Source organism: Nannospalax galili, unplaced genomic scaffold, assembly GCF_000622305.1.
Source record: "Nannospalax galili isolate Female #2095 unplaced genomic scaffold, S.galili_v1.0 scaffold620, whole genome shotgun sequence".
NCBI lineage: Eukaryota > Metazoa > Chordata > Mammalia > Rodentia > Spalacidae > Nannospalax > Nannospalax galili.
In genome coordinates, this window is record NW_008346824.1 from 191,113 (window position 1) to 211,042 (window position 19,930).

The 19,930-nt window shown below is 44.2% G+C and overlaps 2 protein-coding genes across 2 annotated transcripts in view; both read right to left on the reverse strand.

Annotated features, from left to right (window-relative positions):
* The window catches only part of Oc90 (otoconin 90), a 36,357-nt gene extending 33,433 nt beyond the window's left edge, over positions 1 to 2,924 (reverse strand). Inside the window, exon 1 of the mRNA XM_029568358.1 lies at positions 2,822 to 2,924. Coding sequence (XP_029424218.1) covers positions 2,822 to 2,924 — 103 coding nt within the window. The remainder of the gene's footprint in view (positions 1 to 2,821) is intronic.
* A 4,512-nt stretch (positions 2,925 to 7,436) lies between these two features.
* Hhla1 (HERV-H LTR-associating 1) overlaps positions 7,437 to 19,930 on the reverse strand; it is a 40,801-nt gene continuing 28,307 nt past the window's right edge. Inside the window, exons 15-18 of the mRNA XM_008843177.3 lie at positions 19,699 to 19,773; positions 15,007 to 15,163; positions 9,411 to 9,493; positions 7,437 to 8,051 (exon numbers count right to left, since the gene is read on the reverse strand). Coding sequence (XP_008841399.1) covers positions 8,008 to 8,051; positions 9,411 to 9,493; positions 15,007 to 15,163; positions 19,699 to 19,773 — 359 coding nt within the window. The 3' untranslated portion in view covers positions 7,437 to 8,007. The remainder of the gene's footprint in view (positions 8,052 to 9,410; positions 9,494 to 15,006; positions 15,164 to 19,698; positions 19,774 to 19,930) is intronic.

The following is a 19,930-nucleotide window of genomic DNA, read 5'->3' on the forward strand; positions in this document are numbered from 1 at the left end:
AAGTCAGTGCAATATGACAAGGATGTTTTCAGAAATCCCACACGAGAACCACTCAGGGCTTTGTGCCTCCTTTGTGCCACAGACCAAAACTCTGAAAGGACTTCTGTCAGCTTCAACATGAACTAGTAGTTTTACAGGTAGACTCAGTTTGTCTACCTATAAAATGGAAACTTAACTGTGTATTCCTTGAGGGACTGGCAGTGGTATCATGGCCTCCCTCATTTATTCCATAAGCATTTACTTTGGGTACAGCATTGAGGGAGGGAGCAGGGATTCAGAATTTAGGAATGCAGTGAGGAAACCCTGCCCACACATCACAATACACTAGCAATCCTAACACCTTCAAGCAAGCTGACTTTGAACCTACTATCATCGTTCAAGATAGAAATATATTTGGCGACCACATGGTGGTGCTGCCCCCTAACGGATAATCCTTTCCCTGGCACATTGCTGCCTTCGTTCCCTTCCACGGCTTCAGAGAGCTTGGAATGGTTTGTCGTGGTCCTAGGATGTCAGCGGATATGCCTTAGGGTCTGTTCTGGGGACAAAGGAATGAGGTGATCAGAGCCCGGGCACCCTGACACATTTTGATTGCAGTTTCTTTATATTCAGATCACCAAACATTTCACTTTAATAACTATAGTTAATGTGAGGGGAGAGAAGAGATCAGAGGGATTTTAAAATAATTTTCTCCCTGAGAATATAAATGATTGGATGACTGCATTGTCTGCTTTAGACCATGGTTTCAATGTATGGATAATGCAGCAAGATCCAGACTATCCCAGTGGCACACACAGAACAGCTGTATAGGGTTGTAGATGTTGTATACTGCACAAAGGTGCATGGCATGGCCAAGGGACCATGTAGAAGTCCCAAAGCAACCAGAACTAGACTCCACCTGCCCACTGCAGGGTCACGTCAACCTGAAGGAAGAAGCACTTTTCTCCAATGTGATTCTGCCATTGGGAAAGGCAGTGCCTCAATACCCTGATGGTTGCCTATGAGCTTGGCTTAGTACGGAGGAAGGTTTAGGATACCTTGTAGGCTGTAGGATCAGTATACTATGAGGTTGTCCCCAGCGTGGCCTCTAGTGGCTGCAAGGTATGAGTTCTTGAAGATCCTTGCTCAGCTAGCACACACTAGTAAATGCTGCTGTCTGATTCTCCTTGGGCATAATGTTCTACTTGTAACCTTCTTTAGCTTATGCCTTTCAGAGGGACTGGGAAACCCTTTTTAAGTCAAACTCACAAGACTGAGGCCACAGGACCTTGGCCAATTCAGTCATCACCTGGCACTTACTGTATTTGATTGTTACTGTTATCAACACCCATGAGGGAAAGCCAGAATATCTGAATTGGAAGGCATATGCATGGGATACAAGTTGACAGATGAGATCTTCAGAGCACTAGGCAGGTGAATGTCCCCTTTTCCAGGTTACCTGACTTCCAGCTAGAAGTAAAGGCCCCTGCTTGGGAGCTCTTGCAGGGCTGAAAGAGTTGATCTTCCCAGGCTAATAGCTATCTGAAGTTGTAATTGCAGCAGCTAACCACAGCTCAGCTAAAGGCTCAATAGTCTGAGCTAGGAAAGGGGCTTCATGCTGTTCCCCAGCCCTTGTTTGTGAGGAAGCTTCTCTTTCAGGAATGAAGGAGTAGGTCAGTCTTTTTTCCTCTTCTGATCTACATCTCAGGGGTGTGAGCTGTTCTGTATTTCAGTCTACACTGGGCTGCTAAACACAGATGAGCAACAGCTACTTGATCTTGGATATAGCCTTGATTCTGCCAACAGGTTTTTTTTTTTTTTTTTTTTTAATAAGTTAAGAGGGAGGAGAATGGGGAGATTTTTGTTTTGCACAGTTTCAGTTAAGGAAGGTAAAGATATTCTGGAAGTGGATGTTACAAAAATGTTAACGTACTTCACACAGCAACTGTCCACTGAAAATGAATAAAACGGCAAATATAATGTGAAGTACATCTTAACACGATTTTAAACCATGTTATAAACTTGAGGATTTTATTCCTTGCATTTATTGGGTCAGTGTCAGGTGCCCCACTGAACAAGCACCACTCGCTGTCTAGGAATAACACTTTAAGACTTTAAAAAAAGTCACATGCTTCCCTTTCCAGGTGAGGCTGTGGCTTAAATAAGTCTTAACTTGCCAAATTGTCTTTAAAAGAGGCAGAAACACAGGGAAAGCCACACCAGAACCAGACTTCAAACCGAGGCCATCCAGTCTAAGTCTTTGCCTCTTGGAGATTAACGCTCAGGTCAGCCACATGATCCAAAATAAGGAACCTACTAACTACAGCATGACTCTCATCATTACTGTTAAAACTCAATCACAAGGCCCCTCAGGGTGGCCTGCCCATGCCTGGGGTGGGATTCGGAGGCCACCCTAGGCTTTGAGCTGTGCATTTGCCACATGTAGAATTCTGGCTTACTCCTGACAACTAATCCCATAATATTTAGACTGCGTCTTGGAACCAGGCCCATTAGCTGGAATTGAGCTCTGTTGCCTGCTGGGCTCCTTGAGCTAGTGATGAGGCTGTATGGAACTCATTTTTCTGTGCAGAAACAGGAACATGATGGTGGTTTTTCATCAGGGTACCATGAACATGACACAGGAGAGTTTGGGAGGAAGAAGAGCAAGTCAGGAACTCCATGCTCAGGACCCCCCGTCCACAGTGATGATCAGAGTTCCACCTCAGGTATCTTGGGCAAGATTGTCAGCCCACATAGGCTTGTGGGACCCTTGCTGAAGTGGCACGTGGCGGGGGGGGGGTGAAGAGGATGATGTTCTTAGCACAGTTTAGCAGATGCTGACCACTTAACACTGCATCTTCTCCTATAAGGGTGCAGAGTACCTTTGGATGTCTGGCTACATTCAGGAGTAAAACCCTGGATTCAAACAGCCCTAAGAACGTCATCGCCCTCCCTCCATGCCTCCTTCCCTCTCTCCCACCCTCCTTCCTTTCTTCTTCTTTTTCTCCACCTACTTCTCCTCCATCTCCTCCATCTCTTCCTCTTCTCTTTCCTTTCCCCTTTGTTCTTTCCCCCCTCCCACTCTTTCTCCTCTATCTCCATCCATTTCTTCCTCCTCTTCCTCCGTCTCTCTGTCCTCTCCCATCCTTTCTCTACTGCCTCCTCATACCATCAGAAGCAGTACCTACCGTGAAGTGCAGCTCCCACTTGAAGACTGTTGAATGATCAAATGCTGCCTGGCTTTGAAGGGATGTACACAGAGTCCTTTATACCCCAGGGAGGACCCCAGGTCATGTGAGCACCTTCCCTCACTCACACCAAGAGCTTTTTTATGCACACTGGCAGGTGGGCTGCCTCCAAGGGGAGGAGGTATCATAATGCTATATCTTGGCACAGGTAAAGGTTCCATATTAAGGAGGCCCATCCTGAGCCCCTGAGAAGACCCAGGCTCTAATTAGAGAACAATGGCCACCCTGTTCCACACACTCCACCTCACCTCAATGGCTCAGAGGCTCAGTGATTATGTCGTAGAGTTACAGGGAAGCTCTGGAAGATGAAAGATGATGAAGGTCACAAGGCTCCCCCTGCTAGGAAAAGGGCAGACTTTGTCCTAATGATTTCTACAAGGGATATCTGGGGTGACTCTTCTTATGGTCCATGGTGGACCTGGTATTTTGATATTTCTTTCCTTTCTGCCTAAGGTGTGGGGTACAGTGAAATGGGACTTTATAATCAACCACCTTAGGTGTCACTGCCAGCCTCACTGCTGAGTGACAGTGTGATGGTGGGTTTGTTCTGGCTCCATTTTGGCTTCCAAGTCTTCTTAGTGGAGGTTCCTACTAGACTGAGGTATGCAGAATGAGGTAGAGGGACTCTTCAGCGTCTCCTCTCCTCTTCACAAACCTTTGTTTTCCTTCCTGATTTTGCCAAGGAGAACTGACCTTATCTTGAGTGCCTGGAGTGTGCCACCAGTGGTTGTTAGGAATTTTCCCTTGCCTCTATGCAGCCATAACCATGTAATCGTAGGCAGAAGGAACTGAGCAGCAACTGTTTACAGTCTCAGTGGTGCCATTAGGACTGAGGCATTTGTCCTCAGTCAATGTGATGGGCTCATTTTGGGGCACAGGTCAGGTCAGCCTGGCTGTGAACCTTCTGAGTTGCTGGTTCCAACCCTGCCTCCTGAGGAAGCAGGACTGGTCAGATGATTACATCAGGGCTCCATGGAGCTCCCCAGCAGAATCTGCTGAATGGATTCTCCAGATAAGAAGCTGTCCGTGTGTGCCGGAGCTTTTACTGTAATTTCACTAGGTCACCCAGGAGGTGTACTGGGGACTGGAGCTGCACTGGCTCCAGTCCTTCCTCACAAGCACAGAAGAGTCATCACCTTTTAAGTGATCAAATCAATGGGGCCACGTGTCTCAATGCATCCCAAACCATGCTCTCAGCCTCTCAAGAGCCTAGCTACAAAATGATGCTAAGGCACGACAACCCGCCAAGGTAGACTGTTCTAGTCATTTGCAGGGGGATTTGAAGGCTTTTCTCCCAAGGCCTGTAACAGGGGATCTTGGTTTTAAAAATGAACTGCCCTCCACATCAGGCATATGTGTTGAGTATTTGGTCCTCGACTAGTGGCACTGTTTTCAAAGATTCTGGACTCTCCGCCATGTGGGGCCTCACTGGAGAAGGCAGACGCCGGGAGGCAGACCCTTGGGAGTATCTTGCTCCTGTACCCTCCCCTGCTCTCTCTGTCTCCCTTTCTCTCCCCTGCTTTTTTAGTCTGCTTTGGATCTGCAATGAGGTTAAACCTCCTCGGCCATGAGCTCCCCAAGACTCAATCCTCTGAAGTCATGGGCTAAAATAAATTGTTCCTCCCTTAAGTTTTTACGTAAGGTGATTTTTCACAATGATGCAAAAGTATCTGATACAAAGGCCATATATTGACTTTAGTAGTGTTGATATTTTGGTTCAACTCATTCCTTTCTGTTGACACCGTCTTGGACATTGCAGGATTTCAGGTGTACTCAGTGGACGTCAGAGGCAATTTCCATCCCCCCGCCAAGACAATGTCTCCAGACATTGCCACAATGGCAAGTATCCCCCAGAACCATAGCTTTCACTTTCCTTTTCATAGAATAGGATGAGTTAGGTTTTCCCAAGAATACAAATGTAAGAACCAAGACAATGTCTCCAGACATTGCCACAATGGCAAGTATCCCCTAGAACCATAGCTTTCACTTTTCATAGAATAGGATGAGTTAGGTTTTCCCAAGAATACAAATGTAAGAAGACAAGGGTTGTTCTCAGTGAGTTTAATGACAGATTTCATTATGAAAGCAGCTAAATTCCTCACTCCCTCAAGCCCAGAAGAGCACTTTGCATAAAGAGGAAGGATGGGTCCTGGGGCCAAGACAGACAGACACGTCTCTCCCTCTCCCTTCCTTTCTCTTTCTTCCTTTCCCTGTCCCTCTTCTTTCCCTGCCTCTCTTTGTCTCTGGAGCTTGAAGGATATAGAAAAACTCCTGCCCTTTCCTGCCAGGAAGAATTCAGTTTAATGATGTTGCCTGGGCAACTGTGTAATTTCCTTGGTCACTGGGGGCATATAAGTGACCCATCTCTTATCAGTTAAGCACTGGTAGCCACATATACATGAATTCAAACCCCAGTTCTGTGTCATCCCCTTAGGTTTGCTCATCTCCCTAGCTATCATTTAAATCATGATCTCCTTGACCCAGAATTACTTGGCTTAAACTTCTGGGAGACCAGGAGGCTCCAGCACCAGGTGGTTTACATACGGGTCTATTTTCTTCCTACCATTGCTGCCATTGTGCAGGCGGTATAACTATAGGAAGCTAGTCCTACAAGGTCCTTTGAGTCTTTGTCCTTGATCCTAGATCAGATCTCTGTACAGGCCTCAGAGGTACCCCACATTTGAGCCTTTTCAAGGAATAGTCATGCTTAGTCATTATTTACAACGAATGAATAAGCTGAGTCCAAGAGTTAGCCTCAAGAGAATAGCTGTGCATGTGGTTGGGAGTCATCAGTCCATCCTTAATTTCCTGGGTGATTAGTTGCTCTTTGGAGAACTCTGGACATCCATTTTTGTCAAAGGTCCTTGAGTAATATCAATTTTGTCCATCAGAAAGGGCCCAGTCAAATTAACACACATAATTAGTGTAGGTTTTAATGTTAACTAATAACAATTCCTTTATTTCTATTGATGTAGGAGCCCTTTTGTTCCCTAGAAAACTGGTTGCATTTGTTTCATCTTTGTAGACGCAAAGGTCATTTTCAGGGCTCCAAAATTGTGACAACAGATGCTGATGAACTTGAAAGTTGCATGATTTTAAGGGTCTTTCAAGTGTTCAGAGATTATAAATGAATCTTTCTGTTTGACTGGACAGGAGAATACCTGCTGTTTCTCTGCCTAAGTTCAAGTTCTACCATCTCTAAGCACTTTCTACTTTGTATATGGTATTAGGGCATTCAGCTATCATCCAATGGGGAACTGTTTATGCTTGGATGAGGAACAGACAGTAACTTTTCTTCTCCAAAGGACCGTCATAGATCGTCAAGAAGAAAAGCAGTGAGTAGGCAGAGACCTAAGGTGAGAGAGGAGAGGAGGAGCACTGGGCATATAAAGAGGAAAGGTGTCCCTGGTAACATGGAGCAAAGAGTCCACACAGAACCACTTGTGAGGAGAAAGAAATCCTGCCTAGCCAGGCTTTGCACAGTCGGGAACGTGAGGAGAAATCAGAAAGCCTGCAGGTCTAGGAATAGTGAAAAGGGACCTGATATAATGAAGGGGTGGTCCCTGGTAACAGTTTTCCTCTTCAGTATGTGGGTTTGTAGAAAAGGCTGGCTCAGGAGGTATCAGGTGTTCAAAGGAAGATTGGGACCTTGCACAGCAACTAGGAAACCACCCCTAAGCCCTTGGAATTACCCAAAAGGAGTGTCTTTGCATAATAGGTATTGAGTCACACTATATGTTCATGTAACATATATCTTACAGTGAGGGCCTTGGGTCATACAGTGTCAATTCTGGGAGACTGAGTACCCAAATTCTGCCCTTTAGTCACTCCATGCCTACATAATCAGCTTCAAGAAAATCTCTGAACACCAAGGCTCAAGAGCTTCCCAGGCTGATAACACTTCATCTGTGTTATTCCATATCAGTGCTGGAGAGTGAAGTGAACTGATTGCATGTGCAACCCCATGTGAGGAGGAGAGCCAGAAGCTCATGCCTGGCTCACCTGGAAATTTCTCTACATGCCTTTTTGCTATGATACACAGTAAGTGTGAATACATCAGTTTTTATGAGCTCTGAAGTCTGAAGCACTGAGCCTGAGGGGTCTCTAGGGGACCCTCGGATACAATGGGACATGGAGAAGAGTCAAGACAAGACACCAGAAAAACAATTCCCCACACCTCTTTCTGATCAATGGGACATGGAGAAGAAGAGTCAAGACAAGACACCAGAAAAACAATTCCCCACACCTCTTTCTGAGGAAAGGTTTCTGTCACCTCCTTCTTAGGGACTTGAAGAGGATCTTAATCCCTTAGCATGGCAAGTGTGAACAGTTATATTCAACCAAGGATCCAACTGTATAACAAAATAAGGAGATCTCTCTGGAGTGTAAAACCAGGCTTTTTCGGCTTATCCTCTTGTCATGCAAAAGTCCCAAGTCTAAGTTGCTCCCAGTATTGTGTCACAGTGTCTGTGCTGGACCGTTGTGTGCACACTAACACAAACCTTCTCTCCCAGTTATCATAATTGCTACAGGCCCTACAGGAGGTTCTGGAGCCTAGATCCTAAGTTTCCATTGTGCTAAAGCAGGCAGGGAAGCCTGGTATTACTCCAGCAATGAAGCCTCTGCCTTATTCACAGAAGAGAAAAAAAATTGCTGCTTCCAAAGAGAATTCTTTTTAGTTCCTGGCTGACCTGGCTGGAGTCTGTCTGAATTTTGCAGGCAGCCATGCTGGGACAAGGGCCAGGGTGACGGTTTGGTGCCTGAAGTCATTGTTAGGTCGTCACACAGACTTGCAGACATTTTCAAGGCATTTTTGCTTCAAGGCTGAAAAAGCAAAAAGGAACTCAGGACACTGAGACTGGGACAGAAGAGAGACACAAATCCCAACAGCACCAGGCTCAGTTCAGGTTGTTTGAGAGGACAAGTGCGGGACGGTGTCCTGACAGGGATCCATTGGAAGTGACTCCTGTGGGAGCCCCTTGCCGTTCAGCAGCAGAATCGGAGGAACAGCCACGTTTCATCACTCTGCCAGATACTGTTGTCCCAATACTGAACTGTGCCTAACTCATCTCCCCAGGTTGCATTATGGGAATTTAAATTCATTAATATGTTGATCAGTAAACATAACGTGTTGTGTGTATAGAGGTTTCAACATGACAAGGAGGAAAGAAGAGCTATTGGATTATGTATTGGCAAGCTGTCCTATTCTGTGTCCACACACGAAGTGGGGGAATTCTTCCCTTGACTTCTGAACCCCATCCCAGTGTTTGGCTTTTGCAGTGCAGAAGGAAGGTGGTAGAAGAAAGAGAAAAAGACAAGTGGATGACAGATAGAAGACCAGGGACCTGTGTTTGAGGTATAAAGAATAATCGAAAAACAAGGAAGTGAAGTAAACAGAGGACTCTTATGGAAGAGGAGAGACAGAGACTGATTTTAGGAGACAAAGCATAGGGAAGGTCTATGAGAGGCCAGTATCTGAGAAATGAGAGATGATGGAGAGTGACAAGAACAAGGACAGTTTCTAAGAACTGTCAGTACTGAGCCAATGGATCCCATTTGGCCCCAAAATAAAGAGACAACACAATAACACCATGATTTTCAAAAGGCCATAGCCCTTAACCAGAGAGTCCAGGTTGATGAAAGAATAAAACAGCTCAATGTGATGTTGGGACCAGAGAGACCAGTATGGCCACTTTCACTTATAGGATTGGAAGAAAAGTCAAAGGTGATATCAGGCACTTCTGGGTACCATTAGGCTTTGAAGCCATCAGGACAAGGATGGAGGGGCACCAGCCACTTCTAAGACTTCATGTTGGCCTCTGTTCTTTGAATTACTTCTCTTTTCTTTTGGGTGGGAATTTCAGTGTTTTTGGAGGAGGTTGCTGTCCATTTTATTTTTGTGTACCTTTTTATTGTACGTAGGGACTCAGAGGCTGAGACGTGCCTGAGTTCACAAGGAGGGCAGCATTGTACTCTGGCTGACTCTACTATTTCTATACCTATTGTAAACATTAAGGGCTTGACTGAACTCCAGGCTCTCTGTCTCGACCCGATGGTGACTCAGTGAACCAGAGCAGTTTTCTGGCCCCTGCTAAGACAAGACGGCCTCTCAGGGTCACAGAACCTTCCATAGAATGAATGCACTCTCTGCCAAGCTATGACATTGCCAAGGTGAGTACTTACTGCGAGAATGAGACAGTCTTTTCACCCTCTGACAGATCAGTGTCGCATTCTTCAGAAACCAGGAATAGTATTCCAGACAGTGCCTGAAGGTTTGATCAGAGTTGGAAATGGTCACTTTACTGTGATGGTCATGAGAAGTCAGCCAGAATCAAGAGTAGTCACACAAATATGAACATGGCTCATTATTTACACCAAGGACCTCCATCTTTACAGGTTATGGGAGGAAAAGTGGGTGGTTAGGAAACAGCTCAGACTTTGGATCCAACAAGATTTATTTTTAATCTTGGATCCACGGTTTATTATTATGTGTGTCTTTAGGCTGTGTACTTAATTCTCTCAGCCTTAGTTTCTTACTATATAAATGAAAGGTAATAATATAAAGCTTATACTCACAAGTTGTTGGAGGATTAAGTGCCACAATATGTACAAAGTTCCTGAACTATAGCAATGTGCAAATACTCAATAAATGACCGTTTTTATTTGTATTTTGGGGGAACAGAGAGAGACCATCAAGTACTGCCATTGACAAAAATGCAGCAAATACATCACAGAGTGATACTGTGCTGCTGGTCTGAGGTAGCAGGAATCGCTTCAAAGTTCTGCGGCGGAGAGATCACAGCCATGTTATCAGAGAGGCTACAGTCCAGGCTGCCACTGGCTCACAGCACAACTCAGAGCTCTCATCTGATACATGAGGAGGTTGGGCTTTGCTCTAGTTTCTCTTCTACCTCTTATTCTGTGATCCTAGCATGCTCTAGGGAGCTGGCCAACAACTTCTCAATGTGCTCATTGTGAAGATTTCCCAGGTGCTATTGCCCCAGTTTAACTGAGGAAACTGCAACAAAAACAGAGCCTCAGAGATGCACTGATTTGTCCAGGGACACTCTGCTTTCAAGCAGCTGTGTGGATTTTAGCCCAGGTAATCCAGCCCATGTTAGAACACACTGTCATTCCAATAGGCAATAAAGCCCATATTTGAGTCAAGACTCTGACAGGAAAGCAGAAGCCATTTCACACTGGAAATTGGTCCTAAGCAGGTCAGAAGAGAACGAAGAAAAAGGCTAGAAAGAACAAAGAACACAGGCATTCTCTGTCCGCAGCATAGGGAATTACCAGCCTGGGGAGTCAGAAAGAGAAAGTATACAGCCAGAGCATGGTGAAGAATGGCGGAGCAGCAATAGTGAGGATTCTTTGCAGATGCTGGAACCACAGAAGAGACAGAGCCATTTCTGGAAATGCAGAAATGTAGGGTGAGACAGGAGAAACTTTTTGGCCTTTCCTCTGTTCTGCCAATGTCTTCTATCGCCTGAACAACCAGGAACCTGGGTGACTAGGCATCCTGGGAAATGGAGTTTGCTCAAGCCACATGCTTCAGTGCGGAGCTGACCAGAGACAGAGCAAGGGTTGCATTTCATTGATGGACACAGTACAGCTGCTCTTCCTGTGAGCCTGGACTCCACCTGCTCATGGTGAAATTTAGAAAGAGATAAGTGTCAAGTCTGGTCAACCCTACAGCTGATAAGTCACTAAGCATTAGGATACCATTGCCACAGCATGCCAGAGACGGGATCCACACTTGGCAAAGATGGCAGTAGGACAGCCACCACAGTCATTAGCCCAACATTAGTACCCTTTTCCTGGTGCTGACAGGAGCATCAAGTACATTATCTCATTTCATCCTCACAACACTGTGAGCACAGCAAGAGCACCTCCACCCTTCTCTGTGAATGGTGCTCTTGGAATTATGTAACATGTGGCCTGGAATGTGGGCAAGACTAGGTCCATGATGCACTTAAACCAAGTGAGGTTCAGAAAGACTACACAAATAGCCTAATACCACATGGCTTGTAAGTGGCAGAACCTAAAATAAACCTAAGTCTGCTAAGCTTCCAGCCTGACCTTCCTTACAGCACATCAAGGTACCTACTGGCTTTGGAAGCCTTGGATTATACCCTAGTTTCAGTCCTCCTCAGCTAGTATGACAGTGTTCAAGGCCCGTTTTCTAACAATTTTAACAAGTCTCAACTGCTTACAACACAGTGAGGACATGATGTTCCCGAATACATATATAGAGCTACCTGAGGTGCTCTGTGAGTGTTCAGACTGGGCCAGAGCTTACAGCACCATGCAACGTACTCTCACAAGCCCAGAGCTGCCACTCTAGGCCTTAATTCACATGACTTGGAGTTTCTACTTCAATGAACAAGAGAGAAACTACTTAAATATAACATGGGCATCTCTGAGCCCTTACAGAAGACCATCCATCCTCCTCTCCCCAAGGAAACACAGCAAGGGTAGTCATTAGTGGATAAACAGCCATGACTTCTACTTTGAGGAGAATGGAGTAAAAGTATTGTTAACAGTGATGTGTTGATAACTTAGAAGACCCATTTCTTGTGCATAAAAGGCTTGATGGTCTTAGAATAGAAACAGCAGGAAACATGGCCTGCTGTGTGTGTCTTCAGGTTCTTAGGGCAGATGCCAGCTTCAGTTACATTGTAGAATGAGCTAGAACTTCTTGAAGCACTCACCAATGTATCAATCAGAACAGAGCCACTCACCTATGTGGAAGCAGCAAAAGCCTAACACAACCAGAAGCCACAGACACATGACCAACCCCAGAGACACAAGCATCTGTCAATCACCAGGAGGGAAAGGGACCTAGCTGCTGTTGTCCTACAAGGAAGGAAAGAGGGCATGTCCCCAGGATTGTGCTAGGGACTCCAGAGGGGAAACATCTTAAGAGAGGACTATGTAGGAAGACAGTTTGGGGAGAAAGGGAGTTTAGGGAATCAGAGTTTAAAAACTGATAGAATGAACTGTTCTCTATGTTCAGTTTCATATGTATATATATAAGGGACCTAGCTGCTGTTGTCCTACAAGGAAGGAAAGAGGGCATGTCCCCAGGATTGTGCTAGGGACTCCAGAGGGGAAACATCTTAAGAGAGGACTATGTAGGAAGACAGTTTGGGGAGAAAGGGAGTTTAGGGAATCAGAGTTTAAAAACTGATAGAATGAACTGTTCTCTATGTTCAGTTTCATATGTATATATATATATATGCTATACAATATTGAACTCAGTATAAACCCTTTAAGATGTAAAATTGAATGAGTCTTTAACCTTTAAAAAAGATCTCCATTTCATTTAAAAATATACTGTTTCTTACAGAAAGACTCATTGTTTTTGCTAATAACACTGTGATGTTGGTGCGTGCATGTCTAATCAGTTTCTTCTAAATGAGGAGACATCAGAAAGCTTAGAAAGACACATGGAACTCCATGGCAAGGCATGGGGAATGATTTATGAGAGAAAACATAGGTGATTGGAAGGACAAGATCATCTTGAATAGGGATACGTCCCAGCATTGGGCACCACAGCCCAGAGATTCTAAACGCTGCAGGCTGTCTTCCACTCTGTCTTGGCACATGCTATCTCATCTCATTGTTGTCTGTAGTGGCCTCTCCTGTATTCTGCCTTCTTGAGTGCTATTTCCCCATGCAGGGCATCCTACAGTACTTGCTAAACTGGTTTGAAATTCATCTCTTTATATCGCCAGCTTCTCCACTAAATAGTGCTTTGTCTTTTAAATTTCAGAAGCACTTTTATTCAACAAACACACTAAGTAGCACCATCTTCTCACTCTGTTATTCTTATATTATAGTCAATGTTTCATGTGAGTTTATGGAACAATCAACTATTCAATGAAAATATGGAGACAGAAGTGAAAGACCAGGTAAACACCTGCTTTATTGCTATAAATTTAACTAAAAATTTCTCCATGGAAACTTTTTCCTTTCCCTTTTGTTCTTAATCTTTTGTTACAATGAATGTTTTCTTTCTTTTTAAAAAACCCAAAAGGAAAGTATAACCAAAGATTAAAAGGGCCAATATAATTTCATAAGAGTCCATATGTATAGCTAAAGGCTACATAACAAGCAACAATGCCAGACAGGTGATACCTTCTTTTGAATTGTTGGCCAGGGTGGCCAAAGCGACTCTCAGATAGTAACCCAGCATAGAACTGGGAAAATGAACAGCAGAACACAGTCTTATCCAAAGGAATATTGACAACTGATTACCACTAGATGAGGAACAGCTGACCCTCCTAAAACAAAGACCTCTAGATAGGCTGACTAGATTCACCAGAAGGGAAAGTAGTGGGAAATGGCTGGGGGTGCCGACAATACAGCAGACAGTAGCAGGGATATTAGAGTAAAAGGGCTCTAGTAGGGGGAGGGAGGCTATGGGAGGGTGCTATCTGGGAAGTGGGTGTAAAAAAAAAAAAACTTTTATAAAATGTGTTTTTTTTTGTGTGTGTGTGTGTGTGTGTGTGTGTGTGTGTGTGTGTGTGTGTCTACCTGCAGAGGTCAGAAGAAGATGTCAGATTCCTTGGAGCTGGAGTTACAGGTAATTGTAAGCCTCCTGATATGGGTGCTTGGATCTGAACCTAGGTCCTCTTCAAGAGCAGCAAGTACTCTTAACTGCTGAGCCATCTCTCCAGCCCTGTATGGATGTTTTCAAATATGATATTTTTTAAAGGGTAGATGGCTTGGTTCTATAAGTTTTATTACCTTCTCTGGAGGGAAGAAACAAACTGATTGAGGCATTCTAGAGTGATGCTAAAAATGGACAAAAAGAAAAGGATTCAAGCCTGGGCTTGATGCTTGGATGCAGTGCATAATGGATATTTGAAGAACTGAAGGACCTGTGAGTAGACTTTTACAATAACATTAAAGACTGGGAAATTGGCTCCCACACTGCCAGGGAGAGGGTACATATATTCATTGTTCTGGATTTTCAGTCAAGAACAAACCCCAGAAAATAGGGCAGCATTACCAGTAGTGAAGGGCAGGCAAGGTCTGTGTCTAGGTCTTCTTAGTGAAATGTGGCCTGCCTTCTAAATTTGGTTTTACAACCTTTTCACTTGGCAGGCAGCGTCTGCTATGGATTTATAGAAGGATTGTGGTTTAGATAGGCAAATCTTCATAAACATTTTTACCAAGCTGAGGGTACTGGGATTCTAAGTCCTCAATGGTAATTCTACCAGATACAGTACAACTCATTTCTGTTCAAGTCTAAGTTACCCCACCTCACCTCAATACAATCAACTTACCTCCCCATTAGTTCACTTCACATTACCTGCCAATTCAACCCAACTTACCTCCTCTCACCTCATCTCCATTCAACACAGGCCATTTCAGTACAACTCATCTCAATTCAAACCAACTCACTTCATCCCAAATCCCCTCACCCCAGTATAGCTCAATTCAACACAGTCAATTCAATTAAGCTCGTCACAATTCAACCCAATTCATCTCAGCACAACTAATCTCAACTCATCTCAAATGAAGTCAACTCGGTGTGGCTCAGCTCATCCATGCTTCCTTTGCCAGCTCCTGCATTTGGCTTTGGGAATGCAGAGGTGAGTGAAACCCTGTCATAGCTCTCAAGGAAGTAACAGACTAGCAGAGGACTCATGGCAGAGTACAGTAACTTGCCAGCTGTGTGTCTACCCTATAACCTGCAGCGAAGCCATGCACAATATTAGAAATCTATAAACACTGGGTATACAAAGGAGCCTCTGTCTTGGGTTACCTAGCAGCTTCTGGACTGGGATCCCGCTTTCGGCTCACACACAAGCACTGCTGGAAGAAGCGGCACAATTCCATCAGGCATGGGCTGAACTTCTGGATGGCCAGGAGGAGAGGAGCAGCTGTCATGGCTCCCTCTTTGAGGAGTGGCTGAGGACACCCTAGAACATGCAATCTCAAAGAAGTTAAATCAACAATAGCTCAGCAAGCATCTTCCCTTGGGTAAGACTTGTGCCAGGCTAGTATGGACTAGTCCCGATTTAAGGTAGCTTGGAGGCAGTCAGTAAATATAATGTGGCTGCATAACTGCTCACTCAGTTTCAAGAGACAGGTAGGTAGTAGATGAGAATCAAGTTCCTGGAGTAGACCAGACATGGTTTCCTCTGAGGGGCACAGTTTAGAGAGGCATTGGAAACATTAAACAGAAATGCACCAGGCGGAGGGCATTTTTAGTACAAAGGACAGAGTTCCTTATAGCTGAATATCATACAAGGTGACGACTGACTGGGGGATGGAGAACACTTTGAATATAGACAATATGGTGTGTGTGTGTGTGTGTGTGTGTGTGTGTGTGTGTGTGTGTGAAGAAGGAGAAAAGATGTGATTAACATTGGTTGTCAACTTGGTAGGCTCTGGAATCGCCTAGGAAATAAACCTCTAGGCGTGTCTTTGAGGGACTTCTCTAGACTAGATTAATCGAGGTAAGAAGACCCACCTTACATGTGGGCTCTAATCCATGGAATAGGGTCCTGGACTGAGTAAAAAGTAAAAAGTGAGCTGGGCACCAGGATTCATCCACGTTTGCTTCCTAGCTTTAGACAAAATGTGACCATCTGCTTCAAGTTCTTGTTATCTTGTTTCCCTGCTACGACCAACTATTCTCTTGAACTGTGAGCCAGAACAAACCTGTCCTTAAGTTCATTTTGTCCAGTATTTTGTTGCAGCAACAAGAAACTAGTGCAGAAAGGAGAGGTTCGAAGACAAAGCTAGCAAGCTGGGACACTGAGAAACTGAGTTCTTTTCCTTCAGGTGTGACTATCAATTGGCAAATTCATTTGAAATTACTTCCCTAGACTGACTATAAATCTCTACTCTTCAAATTCTCCACTGAAATATTTTAAAGATCTTTATTGATTACTGAGTTGAAAAACATCTTTGATATGTTTACATACTTTAATTATATAAATAGAATTTGTGTGCATATACCTGCATGAGTTTATGTGAACATGTGTGTACATGTGCCTGCAGAGGCCAAAAGGGCATTGGATCCCCTGGAACTTGAGTTACAGATGGTAGCTACCTATGTAGGGGCTGGGAACCAAACTCAGACCCTCTGCAAGGGCAGTAAGCACTCTCTAAATGCTTACTCTTAAATCTTAATGCACTCTTAAATCTCCAGCCCCTCCTTTTATATTTTTATGAGATTTTTTTAAAAGACTTCTTTTGTGGCACTAGGGATGGAACCCAGGCCCTCATACATGCAGGTAAGTGATCTACAATGGAGCTACACACCCAGGCCGAGAATTTTTATATATTTATTAAGAATTTAATATATTTATTAAGTAGAGAGAGGTTCATAAAGTTAGAGACTTTTCAACAATGTAGAAAGATAATATTTTTCCATGAGCCAACTAGAACATTTTCCCCCAGAGCATTGCCCAGTTCCCACCAATGTGTCATTTAGCATCTGTTGTGAATTGGACATTTTCCAAGCTTTTTCATATAGATTGTCTAATTTAGTCCTTATAAAATCTGATGGGGTAGATACTGGAAGTAGTGTTTTATAGAAAGAATACTGAGAGATCCTGAAGTTGATTAGTCATGCACCAGGGAGTGAGTGGTTCTGCAGAGACCTGACTCTAGGCTCATGATCATAAATACCACTTTCTTACTACACAGTCAACATCCTTAGGGATGGACACACGTGCCCCACTTCCTTGCTTCCCCTCATCTATACCAGGAAGTGATACTCAGGATAGCCACTTGATCTAACTTGGTTCTCTCCTAAAGCTCACTCAACTATCTTCATATCCCCATGATCCCATCTCCTAAATATCACCAAAATTTCCTGCCTATGCGATCACCTTTAGTTCTAGCCACCATCATCACTAGTCATCATCAGCACAAAAGTTTCCTCACTGCACCCCCTGATCCAGCCTCCCTGTAGTCTCTGCTCTGAGGTCAGGGACACCACTGCATAGCAAACATCTGGCCACATAGCTTTTCCATGCCTCAGAAGACCGCTAGTTCCTTGCTCTGGTGGCAGTTGCTAATGACTTTACTCTCACTGGCCTCTCTGGACTCAGTCCCACTGATATTCACCTTCAGCACCAGAATTCCAGCCACAAAGACTCTTTTCAGTCCCTGGGAACACCAGTGCTTCTGGGTGGACCCCGTGCCTTTGTGCCAAGGCTCTGCAGGAGTGCGTGCTTAGCAGCATCTTGTCTAGAAGGCACTTGCTCATGCCCACCTGTGAATGACCCCTCAAGCTGCAGGGATTCTCTTCCTCACTGGATACACAAAGTGCTTACTGCTTCGGCCCTCAAGAACCTTATAATGCTCTTCCTCTCGTTACAGTGTGTGTGTGTGTGTGTGTGTGTGTGTGTGTGTGTGTGTACATGCCACATTGTGGAAGATACAAGGAAGCACAAAATGAGCTCAGACTTTGACTTAGGCAGATATGGGTTCCAAACTCAGTCTCTGTTATCTGCAGGCCTTACCAGACTTGTTTAATGAGGATAACATTATCTACCTTCCAGAATCATTGGACAGAGAAAGTGAAAATGATCCTAATATCAGGCCTGGAATACAGTAGAAGCTCAATATATATTCCTTGAAGGGATGAAGGAAAGACTGGCAGACTTTGTGGCATGCATTTCTTTATTGATGAGCAGAATAATTACTCAAAGATTCTAGGACCTCTTTATTTTATATAATGAATGTCTCATTATATACATGATAGTTAGACAGAAGGACAGAGATGATACATGATAGATAACCAGGTGAATGGTATAGAGGCAGAAGTAACTAAGGATAGATGATACATGACGGATAGGTGAGTGGATAGGACAGATAGATAGACACTGTGGTGGTCTGAATGAGAAATGTCCCCCATAGGCTCATGTATTTGAACACTTGGCCCCAGTTGATGGTGCTCTTTGCAGAGGTTTAGGAGGTATGGCATTGCTAGAGGAAGCGGGTAACTGGGGGCAGACTCTGAAAGTTCGTAGCCTTGCTTTACTTCCAGTATTCTTTGTCTGCTTTTTGTGCTTAAAGACGTGAGCGCTCAGCATTCTGCTCCAGGTGCCTCCTGCCATGCCTCCCTGCAATGATGAACTCTTACCCCTCGGAACCCAAAGCCTAAATAAACTCTTCCTTCGAGAAGTTCCCTTGGTCATGGTGTTTTATCACAGCAACAGAAAAGTAACCAATATAGACAGCTATGTGGATACAGTTAAAGGTATGAATATGGACGTAGATATAGTTAGCTTGTTTTCTAGAACGTGTCCTGACAACAACATTGTCTGCACCATCAATGGTTTTCTTTAGACCTTTGGGATACAGGGGACACAATTTCTTGGTAGCACAATTGCGTCTTTGTGTCTGAAAGGCCCATTCACCATTTACTGGAGGTCATGAGGGCTCAGGCAGATCTGAGGTGATGTGAAACAGGAGACTGTGCAGGCTCCAGCAGTTTAATAATGCCCTGTTGACACATGACTGACCAGCCCCAGAACACTCATAAAGCTCTAATAGAAAGGCATCCAGGAGTGGGAGGGGCCTGAGGACCCAACTAACTTTGAAGGTTTGCTTTGTCTTAATTTTGTTCTTAAGGAGCTGACATAACAAAAAAGAAGGGAATGAAACAGTCAAAAGTTGAGAAAATGCAATTAAAAAAAAAAGCCCAAAGAAATTCAGGTCTCTGAACTCCCGCGAGCCCAGAGAGTGGCTGTATCTCAGGTCCACAGGAGTGGTGTGTACAGGGATGTGGCGCCTTTAAAACATAGAACTGCATCCAGAGAATGGGACTTGGCTTTTGGAGTCATCATTTATTGCCTGTCCTCACTCTGTTCTGTCCACAATCAGACAGCGGGCTTATCATAAGAGCAGCTTCCATTTGCAAAGCACGCGTAACATGCTGCTTCTTAAATGTTCGCTCAATGAAAGTTCATCAAATTAAAATAACATAGAGCTTTATAATTCCAATTCAGTGTCATACACATTATCTTAATACAAAACCATGTAGAACAAGCCAGTCAGGACTACATAGTAAGACTGTCTAAAAAAAACCATGTAGAAAATAATAAAAAGAACAGATGTCTTAAATACAATAATTGCAATTAGTTTTGCTTAGAATTGAAGCAATTGTTTTGCTTAGAATTAAGGGCCACACCCCCACGGGTTGAACTGGGATTTGCATCCTAGAGCTCTGACCCTACATTCATCAAACAAAACTCTTTTTTTTTTTTTTTTTTTTTTTGAGGCGGGGTCTCCCTGTAGCCTCAGCTGGCCTAGAACTTGCTATGTAGGCCAGGCTGGCCTCAAACTCACAGAGATCCATTTGCCTTTGCCTCCCAAGTACTGGGATTAAAGGTGTGTGCCACCACGCCCGGCCCGGAAACAAAACTCTATATTAGACCATGCAACCTTGTTCAAAATAAATACAGGCTATAGTAATGACTGGGTTCCTACTCACTTGAAACCTGCTGGTGTGCTGGGATCAAGGCTGGCTCTTCCTCAGTGCTGAATGGCCACTCTGCAGGAACATTAACTGCAAGGAGCAAGAAGAGCATTGTCCAAAACTAAAATGAGATGGTCTTGGGCTATTACACACACAGTCAGAGAACCCTAACACCTTAAGATTAGAGAGCTCTCAAAATCCATAGGGAAATGATAGCCACAGGGTAACAAATGGTTTATTCATCTTT